Source organism: Sycon ciliatum, chromosome 4 (assembly GCF_964019385.1).
Source record: "Sycon ciliatum chromosome 4, ocSycCili1.1, whole genome shotgun sequence".
Classification (NCBI taxonomy): domain Eukaryota; kingdom Metazoa; phylum Porifera; class Calcarea; order Leucosolenida; family Sycettidae; genus Sycon; species Sycon ciliatum.
In genome coordinates this window covers 17,267,801-17,288,777 of record NC_088646.1, presented here as the reverse complement: position 1 = coordinate 17,288,777, position 20,977 = coordinate 17,267,801, and the positions used below count along the sequence as shown (strand labels likewise).

The following is a 20,977-nucleotide window of genomic DNA, read 5'->3' as shown; positions in this document are numbered from 1 at the left end:
GTGGCAGGAGCGGCAGCAGCAGCCGCCGCAATAGCAGCAGCGACAGTTTTCCCAAACCCGGCGCTGAGTTAACTCGGACCCCTGGGCAGAAGTCACGACCCCACCAGCGTGGTTCTCCCGCTGAAGACCAAGCTGCAAAGCGCGTGGCTCCAGTCAGCAAACAGTGATGTCTGCTGCCAGCCATATACCCCTGCTAAACCCCAATGCTACTCCCTTCCAGCCTCGAAGGTCCCGGGGCTCCCAAAGAACAACCAACTGCAACAACCTCAAACTGTTCGTCACGAGCCTCAACATCGGGTTTTTGAATATCTGCAGCCTGCGCTACAAGCTGCATGCACTGGACAGCCTTGCCCACCAGCACCACTGGGACGTCGTTGGCGTTGCCGAGACCTGGCTGGATAGTACAATCTCGGATGGCGAAATTTGTATTCCCGGCTACAGTGTTGTTCGCTGTGACCGGCCCGATCGCCAGGGTGGGGGCACATGCCTCTATTACAAGACATCACTCCCAGTTACCTATCGTTCTGATCTGCACAATAGCCACCTGGAGGCTACCTGGATAGCTATTGGCGGAGGGCAACACCAGCACCTCGTTGGATGCCTCTATCGCCCACCAAATGCAACTGCTGATTTCTGGGGCCACCTGGACACAGTCCTCCACAATGCTGCCACGATCACGCCATCAATGACACTGGTGGGTGACTTTAATATCAATCTGGCTCAATGCATGACCAGTCGTCCTCACCAGCGCTTCTGGGACCTTATCGGATCGTATGGGCTCCGCAACTATGTTCAGTCTGCCACACGAGTCACACCCCGATGTCCGGATGGAACGCTGCTTGATCTAGTGCTCTCCACCGTGGGTACTATAAGTCATTGTGAAGTTGTACCCTGCACGATCAGCGATCACTTCCTTGTGCATGCAAGTCTGTCTCTACCCTCCTCGCAACACCCACTGCAGCGGAAATCAGTGCGCCTCACCCGCAAGATCCGTGCCATTAACCTTGCAACATTTCGTGAAGATATTGCCTCGTGCAGCCTCCACTCCTTTCCCCCTGCTGCAACTGTAGACGAGATGTGGAATGGCTGGCATGCCAAGTTTATGTCGGTTCTCGAAAGTCACGCTCCCCTGCGTGAAGTCAGAATCTCCACCAGGAGGACTCCCCCGCCATGGTCCGACCGTGATCTATTCCAACTGAACATGCCCAAGAATAGACTTCACCGAAAGTGGCTACGAGATAAGACTAACGTGCATCTACATGAGGAGTACAAGCGAGCCCGTGCAGAAGCCTCAAATGCTTACCGGCGAAAACGCAATCAGCATTTCCAACAGCAGTGTCGTGATCACTCCTCCAACCTGCGGAAGATGTGGTCCGTGATCAACTCTGTCACTAGCCGTTCTCGTCAACATCATCAGCCAACGTGCGACATCACAGAAGTCTCGGATGCCTTCCACAGCATTGTACATGATCCGTCCCGTCCGGCGCAGCTCCAGATTCCCATTGGTCCACAGCCGCAAGGCTCAATGCTGACCTTCCAGTCAACTACCCCAGATGAGGTCAAGCACCTCCTGGAACGGATAAATCCCTGCAAAGCCACAGGCAGTGATGGGATTCCTGGGTGTCTGCTACGTGCTTGCGCTGACCTGTTGGCTCCATCGCTTTCAGTGCTCTTCAGCTCATCGCTGAGGCATGGTGAAGTCCCTCTGGCTTTCAAACATGCTGTAATAAGCCCTCTCTTCAAAGCTGGCGATCCATCGGTAGCTGCGAATTATCGTCCTGTGTCGCTCCTGCCGATCGTATCCAAACTACTCGAGAAGATAGTCCAGAAGCAACTTGTTGCACATCTGGAGCGATCATGTGCCATACCACCGACTCAGTTTGCCTTCCGCCGTGAGCACTCCACAGAGGACGCCCTAGTTGTAGCAACAGATGCCATCTTAAAGGCCCGGGACGACAAGTTGACCACAGGCGTCTGCCTAATCGACATGTCAAAAGCCTTTGACAAGGTCAATCACAGCCAACTGGTCCGGGACCTATTCGATCTTGGCCTGGACAATGCCTCCCTTCGCTGGTTCTGCAGCTACTTAAGCGATCGAACCCAGCAAGTGCGCATTGGCCCCACCTACAGTGTTGCTGCTAAGTGCTCATCTGGTGTACCTCAGGGCTCGGTCCTAGGTCCGATCCTGTTTAGCATGTACACCCGTGATGTCCCTGCCACAGCCCATCCTGCTCCATCTCTGCAATTTGCCGATGACATTGCAGTGCACTGCCACAGAAAATCAGTGCAAGCCACATCAGCCTGCCTGTCAGGGGCCGTCACCAACGTCGCTGACTGGCTCAAGCATCGACATCTGCTACTAAATGACAAGAAGAGCCAGGTCCTGTCAATTGTACCACAACGCAATGCGGGTCAGCATGTCGCTGTCCGCTGCAACCAGACAGAGCTTCCCCTGAGCCCAACAGCAAGGTACCTCGGCGTGACCCTTGACGCCGCTGTGAAGTGGGACCCCCATGTTGACGCGATGGCGAAGAAAGTTGTGCAGAAGATTGGAGCATTGTGGCGGTCCCGCAGATGTCTGAGCCTCAGTAGTCGCATCCAGTATGTGAGGTCAGTCATCATGCCTGACCTCCTATATGGGTCTAACGCCTTCTCTTCCTCCCTCAAGGTTTCGCAGCTTGATCGCCTTCAGGTCCTGCAGAACCGAGCGGCGAGAGCGGTATACGGTTTGCCGCCTCACACCTCGGCTCAGCCTCTGCTCGAACGGATGTCCCTGTACAGAGTTCGGGAGTGCTACGCCCAGAAGCGGCTCGTCCTGGTGTGGCGCTGTGTCAATGGGAAAGCCAGCAGTGTCCTCCAGGACCTATTCTCACCATCAGCTGGCAGCACCACCCGGCACCAGGTTTCCAGGGGCCTCACTGTCCCCTCGGCACAGTCAGAAGCCGGCAGATCTCGCCTGGCCTTTCAGGCAGCCTTGGCCTGGAACGCTCTCCCAAGGAGTGTAAGGGAGATCAAGGCTGCCCAGCAATTTAAGCTTGCCTCCATCCCCTACACCTTGCAATGAATGCTCTGTCTGACTTTTCCCGTCCACACACCACGTCATTTACTCTTCTCTGCGTGCTTGTGCGCTTATGAACTCTTTGTGTTCCCTCTGTTGACGCTTCAAAATCGCTCTATTGACACTGCAAAATCGCTCTGTTAACGCTACAAAATTGCTCTGCGTGCTTGTGCGCTTATGAACTCTTTGTGTTCCCTCTGTTGACGCTTCAAAATCGCTCTATTGACACTGCAAAATCGCTCTGTTGACGCTCCAAAATTGCTTATCATCTCCATCCCTCCCCCCCCCCTCTCTCTCTCTCTCTCTCTCCCTCTCTCTCTCTCTCTCTCTCTCTCTCTCTCTCTCTCTCTCCCCGTAGCTCTCTCCCTTTTGAAATTCGCTTCCATAGAATTGGGCACCATTGCCCGTTTGGCCTTGCGAAGCAAAATAAAAATCAACAACAACAACAACATGCCAGATCGTGTTACAAATCTTTCTTTGTGGTCTTTACGGGTAAGGAACGCCTAGGACGTTGCCATGACTTCCATTCGGTCGTCGATAGGCATGGGCGGGTAATGCTAGCATTATGGCTGGCATTATAGTCCCTTTTTTCCAGGTGGCATAATGCTGGCATTATAACACCATTTCGCATGGAAAATTAGCATTACAAGCATAATTGCTGGTCGACAACGGTGTCATGCATGAAGCTGGCTAGGTCCAGTTCCGAAAATCGTGCATCTGAAGCTGAACCCGTCCGGCTTCGCCTGGAGAGTTGACGTTGCAAATCTACCTTCTCAGTGGATTGTTTCAGACAACATGCTGACTGCTGTTTAAGTTTTTTTTCTTCTACGCTTTGGCCTTGATCCAAGACGGCCTTCTTAAATCGACTTTTCCAACTTATTATGGAGTAGTGTGAGCATTATAAGTGGCATTATATCCTCATATTATGAGCATTGCCTTTAGCATTATCGCAGCACATAACTAGCATTACCCGCCCATGCCTAGTCGTCGAGCGGCGCCGGCGGATTCATGCTCTGCGCAAGCTGCCGTGCGCCTTGGTTGATGTCTTGGTACACCCCATCTGCCGCAATCCTCTAAGTCTTCGTAATGTTCTGGTGTAAGAGCGTGGAGTGCTGGTCCTTCGTGAGTGAGCAGAGGTTTCTAGTTGTGGCTGCCTTTACAACAATGCTATCTGATGTTGTCAGGGATTTTATATCGCTGGACAACTTCGTCTGGAATGGCTCCTTAACTTTTCGAAATGACACATTCATTATCCACCAGGCTGGTGAAGTCGTCCTTGCAAGCCTTCATCACGTCAATCCTTGGAGGGGTACTTTTTTGCTTTTGAAGCTATAGAATTCACCATCCTTTTCCGTTTTAGTTTGGGAGATCAAGAAGAAAAACGCCTTTCCATTGCATTATTCTCACTAGTGACTCAACTTTCTGCAGTAGTGCCTTCCTCAGGCTATACACATCCCCCGGAGTTATTCGTAAATTCTAGTCGGTATCCAGTCGTCTCGGCTAGTCTTACTTCGGGGTACTATGTACTGCAGTATTGTACAAGTATGCAAGGAGAAGATAATTATCTCATGCACCGCAAAGAGTACTCAACAGTGCTGAGCTGCACCGGAGCTACATACATGTAGCACTTATGTACATGTAGCTACATGTAGGACACACAATGCAAGCGGTTGGGTACTCACCAAGGACACATACCAGTTGCTACTCCGAGTTTCTTGAATCAATCACTCATCAAGCATCATAACAAACTGAAGCAGGGCTATAACGATCACTACAAGATACATTTTATTAGTGCAATTAGGAGTATAATCGATGCAGACATGGCCAGACAACAACGAGTTCATGGAATTTTTTAAGGATTTTTATGTTATTCAAAATCGATTTTCGTGTTCCGCTCATCAGTGAATAGTATCGGAACTGAGGGTACTGTGTACAAAAATAGAACATTTTATAACAGCATAATTAATTAAAAGTGTAAACAACAAAGGAAGTGCTAAAGCATTACATAATACTTGGGCCGCTCCTATTTCTACTGTACGTTAATGACTTGCCAGCCCTTGTACCAAATGTAAGTCTTTTTGCTGACGACACTGCTCTGATGTGCTCCGACAGCTCGGCAGACAACCTCACGGCCTCCATGCAGTCCGGGGTCAACGCTACAGTAACATGGATGGAAACCTGGAAACTGAAGCCTAACCTCGCCAAAACCGAGGCCATGTTCTTCTCTCCCTCGCCCCCCACTCAGCTTCTGTATTTTCCTGGTCTAAATAGTACACCTATTAAAGTTGTTAACGAGCACAAGCACCTGGGCGTTATTCTCGACCGCCAACTCTCCTGGTCTCCACAAGTCCAGTCTGTGTGCAAGCGTGCGAGTGCGTCCTTAGGTATGCTACAACCCCACTGCCAACACTTGAATGATAACTGCAGAAAATTGTTCTTTAAGTCGTACATTTTGCCTATATTTGACTATTGCGATATAGCTTGGTGCGGGTTGTCTCAGACTTTACTCCACAGACTGGAAGTACATCAACGCTTGCTTCTGAAAATTCTGTTTCGAAAAGACCAAACATTTGCCTCCCTTTGTCTTTATAAACTTGCTTCCACGCACCCTCTTCTTGCCCGACATCAGCAGCATCTTTGTATCCTTGTGCAAAAAATCTTCCTAGCCCAAGTCCCGAAACATATTGCCAAGTACAACTGGTTTGTTACCACTAGACCAACACGCAATGCCTTATCACTGCCCCGAGCTAGTTCCTCTCTGTTTTTGAAATCCCCTTTCTTCTCAGCATACTCCCTTTGGTCTAACCTGCCTACTAGCATTAAGACATGCCAGGATATCAGGAAATTCAAAGTCCAGCTTTCCACACTGTCTCATCCGAAGCGATCCCATGTATTACTAATGTGCCTCCCTTTCTTTTTCTCTCCCTATCTCCTTTCCCTCTCTGACAGCATCTTTCTTTTTCTCCCTTTTAGCTTGCCGTGGTTGGCTATCACCTGACCTCTCATGTTTATTGGCAGTCTTCGGACGGGCCAGGAGATGTTGAATAAATAAATAATAGGTGTCAAACATAGTGCTAACGTATATAACTGAGTGCAGCCACAAAGCAAGAGGTGATGAAGATGAGACGGAGGACGAGGATAAGGCGGAGGAGGTCGAAGGAAAGGAGCGGGATGAGACGGAAGAGAGCGACGTGAGCAAAAAGTCAGCTGTATTTTGTCACTTGTTATCACGTCCAGATTGTCTTAGTGTGTACGATGATTCTCACTTTTCTGTTTTGTGCCGTGCAAGTTATGTTAAGCAGTTGAAGGTTCTGGAAGCTGTATGTATTCGTGTGCATAATCCTGTTCTTTGTAAACAAAAGAAGCATGTAGTCGCGCTAAAGTTGTTCTCGTAGCTGGTTATCAGATGTAAATGTTGTGTCATGTTGCACTGTATCACCTCTTGCTTTGTGGCTGCACTCAGTTATATACGTTAGCACTATGTTTGACACCTATTATGTAATGCTTTAGCACTTCCTTTGTTGTTCACACTTTTAATTAATTATGCTGTTATAAAATGTTCTATTTTTGTACACAGTACCCTCAGTTCCGATACTATTCACTGATGAGCGGAACACGAAAATCGATTTTGAATAACATAAAAATCCTTAAAAAAATTCCATGAACTCGTTGTTGTCTGGCCATGTCTGCATCGATTATACTCCTAATTGCACTAATAAAATTGCTTTCTCCACGCCGACTCTTTACAAGATACATTGTACTAGTATTCAGCCACAAAGCAAGGCGCACAAAAAAGAAGGCGCGAACCGTGAAGTATGAAGGTGAGAAGCAGCAGGTGGAGGTGGTATCAGGGCATGAACTAACGGTCGGACATCGGACATTTTCCGACCGTTTTCGGTCGTTGTCCTGGCGAAATATCCGTGCAACGGAAGAAGTGTCCGATCGATCCGTTACGAAAAAAATACTCCATGGGCATTTCAATGCACGTGGGTGCAGTCAAACTCGTCTCAGATCTGGAACTGGACTCACGTTTGGAGCGCGTTGTGGTGGACAATAGGTAGTGCTCTTGGCGAGTTTGGGCTCATTGTATTAGTAGTAGGGACCAAGCCGGTTCTGGGACAGATAAGTGGTTATGAATGGGTACTTGAACTTTGCGGTTGTTAATTAAGTGGCCACTTGACCTTTTAATTGGATAAGTGGTAGTGAAGTGGCCACTTGAGATCTGAAGTGGTTTTGAAGTGGGCCAGGTGTCATATTTAATTGGATTAATGATTAAGTGGTGTTTGAAGTGCCTCTCGGCGTCATAATTGCTTTTAAAGTGGTGGGTGTGGTTGTTGATAAGAGTCACTGTCTGGGAATGTGTTCTGGAACCTTCTAGGTATTCCCAGGCTAATTAGAACTAGCTCTACGGATGTCATAGGGGGGGTATTTTAGGAGGTGTGACTCATTTATAAATTGATATATGATGCAGCGTTTACTGGAAAATGTGATCAGTTAGCATAATGGATATTGAAGAGCAATTTGAAATACTGCGTGCGTACAAGGAGCGTCAACGCGCCGTCGTTGAGCATGACGATGACCCTTGTCCTGATGCCCCTCCTCCTAGTCCAAACATTGACACATGTTTTCATAATCATCAAGTTGTGAACGAGGGGCACTTTGTTTGTACTGTATGTGGACTTGTTCTTGATAGCGTGCTGTTGCCGGAGGTGAATTTTACGGAGAGATGCATTCTCCCACGGCTATATGCAGCTCGGGAGCGATTGACTGCCGTCGACAGACATCTGGTACGCTTCATGCAGAAGACTGGTGTCCTGCTGAACCTTCACGGTGTGCTGGAACCGTTGCAGTACATGAAGAAGGAGAGTGGCTACAAGAGCCTGAACTATGCCATAGCTCTGACATGCATCTGTGCTGAGCACGACGAGATTTGCCAGAAGCTTCAGCCATATCTTCCAAAGAGCCATGTGGCGTGGGCACGATCCAGCAAGCTAATGAGTTGCAAACCGCAGCAATTTTCGAAAGCCTGGCTCCGCCAACTTCTAATCCGTACAAAACCTCTTACCCCTTTTCAGCTGAAGAAGTTTAAGCAGAATATCCGAGAGTTTAATTCTGAGGAGAAGGAACTGATGCAAAGACTAATCCAATCTTACGGGTGCTGTGAACCTCGTGTGGAATTAATTCCTGCGGAGATGAAATGTGCGCTGTACCGTTTCTCAAGTGCCATGTGTAGGGCGAGGAAGATGATGATGAAGGGTACCGTTGCCGCTGTATAAAACCCCTGACCTCTTAATTTTCCATCATTTCGCAAAGCATCCTTGCCAAGTCACAAGTAATTGTTGTTGTTGTCTTCATCCTTGCTATTACTTTGGTGAAGAAGAAGAAGAAGAAGAAGAAGAAGAAGAAGAAGAAGAAGAAGAAGAAGAAGAAGAAGAAGAAAAAACAACAACAACAACAACAACAACAACAAGAAGAAGAAGAAGATCATGAACATGTGGTCTATTTTGAAAGATCATGGTGAGGACGGCCATTGTCCAATGGGTGCGCTGATGCGTTGTGCTGCGCGGTTGGGAATCGCAACCTCGCTGACAAACCTGGTGGAACCTTTCAATGGAGACCATGGATATGACCAAGCAGTTGTTGAAAGTCACCCCATAACCAACTTGATCTGGATTGCTGCCAAGGACATGGCTTGCTGCGGGCGGAAAGAACTACTTGATGTAGTGAAGCTGCTGTTTCCAGTTGATCCAAGCCCTGATGGAAGTACGCCTAGTACTGCTACTGGCAAGTCGGACATTGCTCAACGCCACCTCATGAAGAACCTATCCTGCGTGTTCAAGAAGGTGAAGAGCACCCCTTCCAGTAACAACATTAGTATGATCATCGTGTTGGTTGCAATGCTCATTCTCTTGTGTGAAGAAGTGTCGCTGAGAGGATACGATCATGAGCTGCACTGCACTCTAGTTGAGTTCTTCGATCGAGAACTGCATGCTCTTGACGTGGTGCACTACAAGCGTTGTCAGCAAACTCAGTCAACATTCACGAATTGTGGAATTCCACAAATGCTCACATTGATTACTATTATGTCTATCCTTGCCTCCCTCACTTTGAGCTATATTATTTGACATGTGGACACACACACACACACACACACACACACACACACACACACACACACACACACACACACACACACACTCAAATCATCATCATCATCATAATACATGACGTTATTCATTAAAAACATTTTATTATAATTTATCAATACACTTGGTAAAGAAAACGGAATGAATCATAAATGTTGTAGTTTCTGTACACGCCTGTGATGGTATCGTCCATTCTCAGTACGGCTTGATTGGCATGGAGTGGGTTGGAAGTGAATGACAGCGTGCACTTGTTCTTCCTGGGTGTTTGACTGTGTGACATCCAGTAGCGTATCTCCTTTGTCCCGCGCTCTGCAGCATCTGCAGGGTATCCAACTAGAATGTATAACCCAAGCGGCACATGCACCGACATGGGCGACTACCATGATCTCTACCTGAAGACCGATGTGCACCTTCTTGCAGATGTGTTTGAGAAATTTAGATGCACTGCAATGGCCACGTACGATTTGGACCCGACACACTACTACACCCTGCCTGGATTCGCGTGGGACGCCCTTCTGAAACATACAGGAATCTCGCTCACTCTGCTGGACGACGTGGACCTGCATCTGTTCGTCGAGCGCGGTCTTCGTGGCGGTGTTACAATGGCGTCACACCGCCACGCCAGGGCGAACAACAAGTACATGAGCTCACACGACCCTGAGCAGGCGTCAACATATCTTCAATACCTCGACGCGAACAACCTGTACGGCTGGGCCATGTCGCAGCACTTGCCGACATCAAAATTCCAGTGGTGTGCCGCCAGTGACGAACTCCTGCAGAAGATCCTCACCCAGCCAGATGACACAGACACTGGGTACATGGTGGAGTGTGATCTGTCAGTGCCCACAGAGTTCCACGATCGCCTGAACGACTACCCACCCGCACCGGAGCGTGTAACCATCACCGAGAGTATGATGTCGCCATACCAGCGCGACTTGATTGCAGCAGATCCTGTCTCCGGACTGAGTGCTCCGAAACTGGTCCCGAACCTCATGCCGAAGCAGCGCTACGTAGCACACTACCGTAACCTCACGCTGTACAGTCGTCTAGGTCTGAGGATCGATGCTGTACACCGCGTGCTCAGTTTCCGCCAAGCTCCGTGGATGAAGCCCTACATCCAGCTGAACACGGAGCTTCGGAAGAAGGCGAAGAACGATTTCGAGAAGGACTTCTTCAAATTAATGAATAACGCTGTGTTTGGGAAGACAATGGAGAATGTGAGAAGAAGGATCTCCATTAGACTGCTGCGTGTGGAAGACGAGGAAGATACCATTCTCACAGCTGTGGCTAAGTCCACCTACGTCCGCCATGTCCTCTTCGACAACGGGCTTGTGGGCGTCGAGAACAGGAAGCTTGCGGTCCACCTCAACAAGCCGGTGTACGTTGGCATGAGCATCCTGGAGCTGAGCAAGGAGCTCATGTACAGATTTTACTATGACGAGCTCCAGCCACGCTACGGAGACCGCATGAGCCTGCTGTACACAGACACGGACTCGCTGGTGCTGCTGTTCCGCACGGAGGACCTCTATGCGGACATGAAGAGTATGGCCGATCAGTACGACACCAGCAACTTTAGCCCCGACAGTCCTCTGTACAGCGAGAGTAATAAGAAGGTTGTAGGTAAATTTAAGGACGAGCTCGGAGAGAAGCTCATGACAGAGTTCGTGGCGCTCAGATCCAAAATGTACGCGTACGATGGCGAGGAGAGTGGTCAGCGTGCAAAGGGCGTCAAGAGAGCGGTGACGAGAAGATTCACGATCGCGGACTACCGTCAGTGTCTGGTCGACAGGACGAGGATGTCACACGCAATGACCACCCTGCGCAGCCATTCGCATCGTATCTTCACCGAGACGATGACCAAGTCGTCTTTGTCGCCGTTCGACAGCAAACGATACATCCGAACGGACAGTGTCAGCACACTTGCACATGGGCACCACCGCATCGCACTGCTGGATGACTGAACAATGATGGTTGTGGTTGACAATCACAATTATTAGTCACACCCTGTACCATATCAATTCCATTTGTCTAATGAGTTACTGATCTTGATCTTGATGATGATGATGATGATGTTGATGTTATTATTTTTCTACATACTACATACTTTTGTTTTCTCCATAACTTAACTAGACTTTTAATATAGCTAAACATAATTGCGTGAAATGCAATTGCACAGTTGATGATGTTTACGATGATGGCAATGTTTGATGTTGATGTTGATGTTGATGATGATAATAAGAATAAGATTGCTCTTGTCGGCAGCTAGAGCTTGCTCAATTGTCCGTTGTCAATCCAGGAGTTGAACTTGTCCGGGTAGCCTTTCCACTTGACCAGAGACTGTCCGGGGCGTTTGCGCAGGACTTTCTCCACGCGGAACTTGGTTTTCCTTGGTTTTCTGCAGTTGATGTTCGTAGAAACTGCCCTGAATAGGCTCGTTCATGAGATCTCGAATGTTGTAGGTGGGTGGTTGGGTGGGTAGAACTCTATTCACGACGAACACCTCTTCAGTCCAATTGGGTGTGTAGCCCTTTTTCGAAATGAGCTTTGCTCACAGCAATTCTCACTTCATCGTTCACAGCATAGCGTCGCCGCGCTGTGCGTGCATCTGGACTTTTGCTGGGGTGATCCTGTACAAACGATGCATTACGCTCCTCGGACGCCTCGGCAGGTTTCATACCAATACTGCGGTACGGTGCTTGCTGGTGTTGTAGTCATGTACAAGTTTGGACTTTGGGTAGCACTTTGATGTAGACATTTGTTGATTTTGCTGTAAAGTGTTTCAGCGTTCTGTTGAATCGCTCTGCAACCACCGCCCCTTGCCGTCGTTATGAGTGCTGTACATGCTAATACCGTTGTCAGCAAGCCACTGCTTGACTGTTGCGTTGTAGAACTCTTTACCCTCATCGACCCACAGCTTGCGAGGTGAGCGCTTGCTGCTGGTCACGATGCTGCGAAACGCATCTCTGACAAGTGCGCCCGTCTTGTTCTGGAGCGGTACAACCCACCATGCATAGGGACCGAAAAGATCGATGACGGTCAGCAAATGTCGAGTGCCATTGTCATTTTTTTTTTTTTTTTTTTGCAAACGCCTGCATGTCCAACAGATCTTCACTCCATTATGATAATTATGTCATCCAACTCGTGCACTATCACACGTCTGCGGGGAAGCGTACACGTCTTGGTCTGTGCATTTCACTGGCTTTAAACGCTCCATCCACACATCATCGTCATCCTCACTAGCACTGACGTGACACCACTGTCAGTGCCTGGGGGCAGCAGCAGCAGCAGTTGCACCGCTGTCACTCCCAACACCGCCAGTCCCACCACCTGCGGTGCCGTTTGTGATTGAATCACTGTCAACGTCCAGGATCACGGGATCCTTGTGCAACCTATTGTCAGTGAAGTCACAGTTAGTGGCGTGCAAGTACTCGCAAAGTACCTTCAATAGTACCCTGCTCCGAGAACAGTCTCCCTACGAGAACTGCATACCGACCACACACGGCAGTGCATGATAAAATTAAAAATAATAATAAAAAAATATTGACTGGTTATAAAAATGTTATTGAATAAAGTCATGTATTATGATGATGATGATGGCATGTGTGTGTGTGTGTGTGTGTGTGTGTGTGTGTATGTGTGTGTGTGTGTGTGTGTGTGTGTGTGTGTATGTGTGTGTGTGTGTGTGTGTGTGCAAGTTGCTATGTCTAACATAGCTGTTCGCTATCATCGCTTCCGCGATGGGCATGTCTGAGGAGGAGGTGAGGTGAGGTGTGTGTGTACATCTCCAATAATATACATGTAGCTCAAAGTGAGACAGGCGAGGATAGGCATAATAGTTATCAATGAGAGCATTTGTGGAATTCCAAAATTCATGAATGTTGACTGGGTTTGCTGACAACGCTTGTAGTGCACCACGTCAATAGCATGCAGTTCTTGATAAAAGAACTCAACTAGAGTGCAGTGCAGTTCATGACCGTATCCTCTCAGCGACACTTCTTCGCACAAGAGAATGAGCATTGCAACCAACACGATGATCATACTAATGTTGTTACTGGAAGGGGTGCTCTTCACCTTCTTGAACACGCAGGATAGGTTCTTCATGAGGTAGCGTTGAGCAATGTCAGACTTGTCAGTAGCAGTACTAGGGGCTGTCCCATCAGGGGTTGGATCAATTGGAAACAACAGCTTCACTACATCAAGTAGTTCTTTCCGCCCGCAGGAAGCCATGTCCTTGGCAGCAATCCAGATCAAGTTGGTTATGGGGTGACTTTCAACAACTGCTTGGTCATATCCAGGTCTCCATTGAAAGGTTCCACCATGTTCGTCAGCGAGGTTGCGATTCCTAACCGCGCAGCACACCGCATCAGCGCACCCATTGGACAATGTCCGTCCTCATCATGACCTTTCAAAATAGACCACAATCATGTTCATCATCATCTTCTTCTTCTTCACCAAAGTAATAACAAGGATGAAGACAACAATTACTTGTGACTTGACAATGACTCTTTGAGAAATGATTGAAAATTAAGATGTCAGGTTTATTTTATTTTTATACATGTATAACAGAAGCAGCAGCAGCAGCAGGAGCAGGAGCACCCTTCATCCTCCTTCTCCTACACATGGCACTTGAGAAACGGTGCAGCACACATTTCAACTCCTGAGGAATTACTTCCACACGAGGTTCATAGCACCCGTAAGATTTGATTAGTCTTTGCATCAGTTCATTTTTTCCTCAGAATTAAACTCTCGGATATTCAGCTTAAACTTCTTCACCTGAAAAGGGGTAAGAGGCTTTGTACGGATTAGAAGTTGGCGGAGCCAGTCTTTCGAAAATTGCTGCGGTTAGCAACTCATTAGCTTGCTGGATCGTGCCCACGCCACATGGCTCTTTGGAAGATATGGCTGAAGCTTCTGGCAAATCTCGTCGTGCTCAGCACAGATGCATGTCAGAGCTATGGCATAGTTCAGGCTCTTGTAGCCATTCTCCTTCTTCATGTACTGCAACGGTTCCAGCACACCGTGAAGGTTCAGCAGGACACCGGTCTTTTCCATGAAGCGTACCAGATGTCTATCGACGGCAGTCAATCGCTCCCGAGCGGCATATAACTGAAATACCGCCGCTAAAAGGTACTTTCAACCATATCAGCTCACAGGTCTGGACAATTGGTAAAATGCATTGTTTTTCAGTTGTACCTCCACTACATAACATTACAATTGAAATTGAAGTTAACGTTCGAGAACCTTCGACGGTACGGGTAATTCATTTCTAAGTCTGCTGCAGTGGTGGCGGGGTTGCTATACCCTAATGGTTTCAAAAACATCCCAGACAGTCAATCTTATTAACACCACACCCACCACTTTAAAAGCACTTATGTCGCCGAGAGGCACTTCAAAACCACTAAGTCATTAACCCAATTAAATGTGACACCTAGGCCACTTAAAACCACTTCACGTTTCAAGTGGTCACTTAATTACCACTTATCCAATTATAAGGTCAAGGGGACTAATTAACAACCGACTCCGTCGACGGAGTCGACTCCGTCGGTTGTTAATTAGTCCCCTTGACCTTATAATTGGATAAGTGGTAATTAAGTGACCACTTGAAACGTGAAGTGGTTTTAAGTGGCCTAGGTGTCACATTTAATTGGGTTAATGACTTAGTGGTTTTGAAGTGCCTCTCGGCGACATAAGTGCTTTTAAAGTGGTGGGTGTGGTGTTAATAAGATTGACTGTCTGGGATGTTTTTGAAACCATTAGGGTATAGCAACCCCGCCACCACTGCAGCAGACTTAGAAATGAATTACCCGTACCGTCGAAGGTTCTCGAACGTTAACTTCAATTTCAATTGTAATGTTATGTAGTGGAGGTACAACTGAAAAACAATGCATTTTACCAATTGTCCAGACCTGTGAGCTGATATGGTTGAAAGTACCTTTTAGCGGCGGTATTTCAGTTATATGCCGCTCGGGAGCGATTGACTGCCGTCGATAGACATCTGGTACGCTTCATGGAAAAGACCGGTGTCCTGCTGAACCTTCACGGTGTGCTGGAACCGTTGCAGTACATGAAGAAGGAGAATGGCTACAAGAGCCTGAACTATGCCATAGCTCTGACATGCATCTGTGCTGACCACGACGAGATTTGCCAGAAGCTTCAGCCATATCTTCCAAAGAGCCATGTGGCGTGGGCACGATCCAGCAAGCTAATGAGTTGCTAACCGCAGCAATTTTCGAAAGACTGGCTCCGCCAACTTCTAATCCGTACAAAGCCTCTTACCCCTTTTCAGGTGAAGAAGTTTAAGCTGAATATCCGAGAGTTTAATTCTGAGGAAAAAATGAACTGATGCAAAGACTAATCAAATCTTACGGGTGCTATGAACCTCGTGTGGAAGTAATTCCTCAGGAGTTGAAATGTGTGCTGTACCGTTTCTCAAGTGCCATGTGTAGGAGAAGGAGGATGAAGGGTGCTCCTGCTCCTGCTGCTGCTGCTGCTTCTGTTATACATGTATAAAAATAAAATAAACCTGACATCTTAATTTTCAATCATTTCTCAAAGAGTCATTGTCAAGTCACAAGTAATTGTTGTCTTCATCCTTGTTATTACTTTGGTGAAGAAGAAGAAGATGATGATGAACATGATTGTGGTCTATTTTGAAAGGTCATGATGAGGACGGACATTGTCCAATGGGTGCGCTGATGCGGTGTGCTGCGCGGTTAGGAATCGCAACCTCGCTGACGAACATGGTGGAACCTTTCAATGGAGACCTGGATATGACCAAGCAGTTGTTGAAAGTCACCCCATAACCAACTTGATCTGGATTGCTGCCAAGGACATGGCTTCCTGCGGGCGGAAAGAACTACTTGATGTAGTGAAGCTGTTGTTTCCAATTGATCCAACCCCTGATGGGACAGCCCCTAGTACTGCTACTGACAAGTCTGACATTGCTCAACGCTACCTCATGAAGAACCTATCCTGCGTGTTCAAGAAGGTGAAGAGCACCCCTTCCAGTAACAACATTAGTATGATCATCGTGTTGGTTGCAATGCTCATTCTCTTGTGCGAAGAAGTGTCGCTGAGAGGATACGGTCATGAACTGCACTGCACTCTAGTTGAGTTCTTTTATCAAGAACTGCATGCTATTGACGTGGTGCACTACAAGCGTTGTCAGCAAACCCAGTCAACATTCATGAATTTTGGAATTCCACAAATGCTCTCATTGATAACTATTATGTCTATCCTCGCCTGTCTCACTTTGAGCTACATGTATATTATTGGAGATGTACACACACACCTCACCTCACCTCCTCCTCAGACATGCCCATCGCGGAAGCGATGATAGCGAACAGCTATGTTAGACATAGCAACTTGCACACACACACACACACACACACATACACACACACACACACACACACACACACATACACACACACACACACACACACACACACACACACACACACATGCCATCATCATCATCATAATACATGACTTTATTCAATAACATTTTTATAACCAGTCAATATTTTTTTATTATTATTTTTAATTTTATCATGCACTGCCGTGTGTGGTCGGTATGCAGTTCTCGTAGGGAGACTGTTCTCGGAGCAGGGTACTATTGAAGGTACTTTGCGAGTACTTGCACGCCACTAACTGTGACTTCACTGACAATAGGTTGCACAAGGATCCCGTGATCCTGGACGTTGACAGTGATTCAATCACAAACGGCACCGCAGGTGGTGGGACTGGCGGTGTTGGGAGTGACAGCGGTGCAACTGCTGCTGCTGCTGCCCCCAGGCACTGACAGTGGTGTCAGTGCTAGTGAGGATGACGATGATGTGTGGATGGAGCGTTTAAAGCCAGTGAAATGCACAGACCAAGACGTGTACGCTTCCCCGCAGACGTGTGATAGTGCACGAGTTGGATGACATAATTATCATAATGGAGTGAAGATCTGTTGGACATGCAGGCGTTTGCAAAAAAAAAAAAAAAAAAATGACAATGGCACTCGACATTTGCTGACCGTCATCGATCTTTTCGGTCCCTATGCATGGTGGGTTGTACCGCTCCAGAACAAGACGGGCGCACTTGTCAGAGATGCGTTTCGCAGCATCGTGACCAGCAGCAAGCGCTCACCTCGCAAGCTGTGGGTCGATGAGGGTAAAGAGTTCTACAACGCAACAGTCAAGCAGTGGCTTGCTGACAACGGTATTAGCATGTACAGCACTCATAACGACGGCAAGGGGCGGTGGTTGCAGAGCGATTCAACAGAACGCTGAAACACTTTACAGCAAAATCAACAAATGTCTACATCAAAGTGCTACCCAAAGTCCAAACTTGTACATGACTACAACACCAGCAAGCACCGTACCGCAGTATTGGTATGAAACCTGCCGAGGCGTCCGAGGAGCGTAATGCATCGTTTGTACAGGATCACCCCAGCAAAAGTCCAGATGCACGCACAGCGCGGCGACGCTATGCTGTGAACGATGAAGTGAGAATTGCTGTGAGCAAAGCTCATTTCGAAAAAGGGCTACACACCCAATTGGACTGAAGAGGTGTTCGTCGTGAATAGAGTTCTACCCACCCAACCACCCACCTACAACATTCGAGATCTCATGAACGAGCCTATTCAGGGCAGTTTCTACGAACATCAACTGCAGAAAACCAAGGAAAACCAAGTTCCGCGTGGAGAAAGTCCTGCGCAAACGCCCCGGACAGTCTCTGGTCAAGTGGAAAGGCTACCCGGACAAGTTCAACTCCTGGATTGACAACGGACAATTGAGCAAGCTCTAGCTGCCGACAAGAGCAATCTTATTCTTATTATCATCATCAACATCAACATCAACATCAAACATTGCCATCATCGTAAACATCATCAACTGTGCAATTGCATTTCACGCAATTATGTTTAGCTATATTAAAAGTCTAGTTAAGTTATGGAGAAAACAAAAGTATGTAGTATGTAGAAAAATAATAACATCAACATCATCATCATCATCATCAAGATCAAGATCAGTAACTCATTAGACAAATGGAATTGATATGGTACAGGGTGTGACTAATAATTGTGATTGTCAACCACAACCATCATTGTTCAGTCATCCAGCAGTGCGATGCGGTGGTGCCCATGTGCAAGTGTGCTGACACTGTCCGTTCGGATGTATCGTTTGCTGTCGAACGGCGACAAAGACGACTTGGTCATCGTCTCGGTGAAGATACGATGCGAATGGCTGCGCAGGGTGGTCATTGCGTGTGACATCCTCGTCCTGTCGACCAGACACTGACGGTAGTCCGCGATCGTGAATCTTCTCGTCACCGCTCTCTTGACGCCCTTTGCACGCTGACCACTCTCCTCGCCATCGTACGCGTACATTTTGGATCTGAGCGCCACGAACTCTGTCATGAGCTTCTCTCCGAGCTCGTCCTTAAATTTACCTACAACCTTCTTATTACTCTCGCTGTACAGAGGACTGTCGGGGCTAAAGTTGCTGGTGTCGTACTGATCGGCCATACTCTTCATGTCCGCATAGAGGTCCTCCGTGCGGAACAGCAGCACCAGCGAGTCCGTGTCTGTGTACAGCAGGCTCATGCGGTCTCCGTAGCGTGGCTGGAGCTCGTCATAGTAAAATCTGTACATGAGCTCCTTGCTCAGCTCCAGGATGCTCATGCCAACGTACACCGGCTTGTTGAGGTGGACCGCAAGCTTCCTGTTCTCGACGCCCACAAGCCCGTTGTCGAAGAGGACATGGCGGACGTAGGTGGACTTAGCCACAGCTGTGAGAATGGTATCTTCCTCGTCTTCCACACGCAGCAGTCTAATGGAGATCCTTCTTCTCACATTCTCCATTGTCTTCCCAAACACAGCGTTATTCATTAATTTGAAGAAGTCCTTCTCGAAATCGTTCTTCGCCTTCTTCCGAAGCTCCGTGTTCAGCTGGATGTAGGGCTTCATCCACGGAGCTTGGCGGAAACTGAGCACGCGGTGTACAGCATCGATCCTCAGACCTAGACGACTGTACAGCGTGAGGTTACGGTAGTGTGCTACGTAGCGCTGCTTCGGCATGAGGTTCGGGACCAGTTTCGGAGCACTCAGTCCGGAGACAGGATCTGCTGCAATCAAGTCGCGCTGGTATGGCGACATCATACTCTCGGTGATGGTTACACGCTCCGGTGCGGGTGGGTAGTCGTTCAGGCGATCGTGGAACTCTGTGGGCACTGACAGATCACACTCCACCATGTACCCAGTGTCTGTGTCATCTGGCTGGGTGAGGATCTTCTGCAGGAGTTCGTCACTGGCGGCACACCACTGGAATTTTGATGTCGGCAAGTGCTGCGACATGGCCCAGCCGTACAGGTTGTTCGCGTCGAGGTATTGAAGATATGTTGACGCCTGCTCAGGGTCGTGTGAGCTCATGTACTTGTTGTTCGCCCTGGCGTGGCGGTGTGACGCCATTGTAACACCGCCACGAAGACCGCGCTCGACGAACAGATGCAGGTCCACGTCGTCCAGCAGAGTGAGCGAGATTCCTGTATGTTTCAGAAGGGCGTCCCACGCGAATCCAGGCAGGGTGTAGTAGTGTGTCGGGTCCAAATCGTACGTGGCCATTGCAGTGCATCTAAATTTCTCAAACACATCTGCAAGAAGGTGCACATCGGTCTTCAGGTAGAGATCATGGTAGTCGCCCATGTCGGTGCATGTGCCGCTTGGGTTATACATTCTAGTTGGATACCCTGCAGATGCTGCAGAGCGCGGGACAAAGGAGATACGCTACTGGATGTCACACAGTCAAACACCCAGGAAGAACAAGTGCACGCTGTCATTCACTTCCAACCCACTCCATGCCAATCAAGCCGTACTGAGAATGGACGATACCATCACAGGCGTGTACAGAAACTACAACATTTATGATTCATTCCGTTTTCTTTACCAAGTGTATTGATAAATTATAATAAAATGTTTTTAATGAATAACGTCATGTATTATGATGATGATGATGATTTGAGTGTGTGTGTGTGTGTGTGTGTGTGTGTGTGTGTGTGTGTGTGTGTGTGTGTGTGTGTGTGTGTCCACATGTCAAATAATATAGCTCAAAGTGAGGGAGGCAAGGATAGACATAATAGTAATCAATGTGAGCATTTGTGGAATTCCACAATTCGTGAATGTTGACTGAGTTTGCTGACAACGCTTGTAGTGCACCACGTCAAGAGCATGCAGTTCTCGATCGAAGAACTCAACTAGAGTGCAGTGCAGCTCATGATCGTATCCTCTCAGCGACACTTCTTCACACAAGAGAATGAGCATTGCAACCAACACGATGATCATACTAATGTTGTTACTGGAAGGGGTGCTCTTCACCTTCTTGAACACGCAGGATAGGTTCTTCATGAGGTGGCGTTGAGCAATGTCCGACTTGCCAGTAGCAGTACTAGGCGTACTTCCATCAGGGCTTGGATCAACTGGAAACAGCAGCTTCACTACATCAAGTAGTTCTTTCCGCCCGCAGCAAGCCATGTCCTTGGCAGCAATCCAGATCAAGTTGGTTATGGGGTGACTTTCAACAACTGCTTGGTCATATCCATGGTCTCCATTGAAAGGTTCCACCAGGTTTGTCAGCGAGGTTGCGATTCCCAACCGCGCAGCACAACGCATCAGCGCACCCATTGGACAATGGCCGTCCTCACCATGATCTTTCAAAATAGACCACATGTTCATGATCTTCTTCTTCTTCTTGTTGTTGTTGTTGTTGTTGTTGTTGTTTTTCTTCTTCTT

At 48.0% G+C, this 20,977-nt stretch overlaps 3 protein-coding genes across 3 annotated transcripts; 2 read left to right on the top strand and 1 right to left on the bottom strand.

The window, feature by feature from the left end:
• Positions 1–166: 166 nt before the first annotated feature.
• Positions 167–8,334, top strand: LOC135813432 (uncharacterized). The gene is made up of 2 exons (XM_065326529.1): positions 167–1,892; positions 7,811–8,334. The coding sequence occupies exons 1-2, from the start codon at positions 167–169 to the stop codon at positions 8,332–8,334; spliced, it is 2,250 nt and encodes a 749-aa protein (XP_065182601.1).
• A 1,208-nt stretch (positions 8,335–9,542) lies between these two features.
• On the top strand, positions 9,543–11,165 carry LOC135813431 (uncharacterized). The gene has a single exon (XM_065326528.1). It carries the CDS (start codon positions 9,543–9,545, stop codon positions 11,163–11,165), a length of 1,623 nt encoding a protein of 540 aa, XP_065182600.1.
• Positions 11,166–18,301: 7,136 nt separating this feature from the next.
• Positions 18,302–19,924, bottom strand: LOC135813430 (uncharacterized). The gene has a single exon (XM_065326526.1). The coding sequence runs from the start codon at positions 19,922–19,924 to the stop codon at positions 18,302–18,304; it is 1,623 nt and encodes a 540-aa protein (XP_065182598.1).
• Between the last annotated feature and the right edge of the window lie 1,053 nt (positions 19,925–20,977).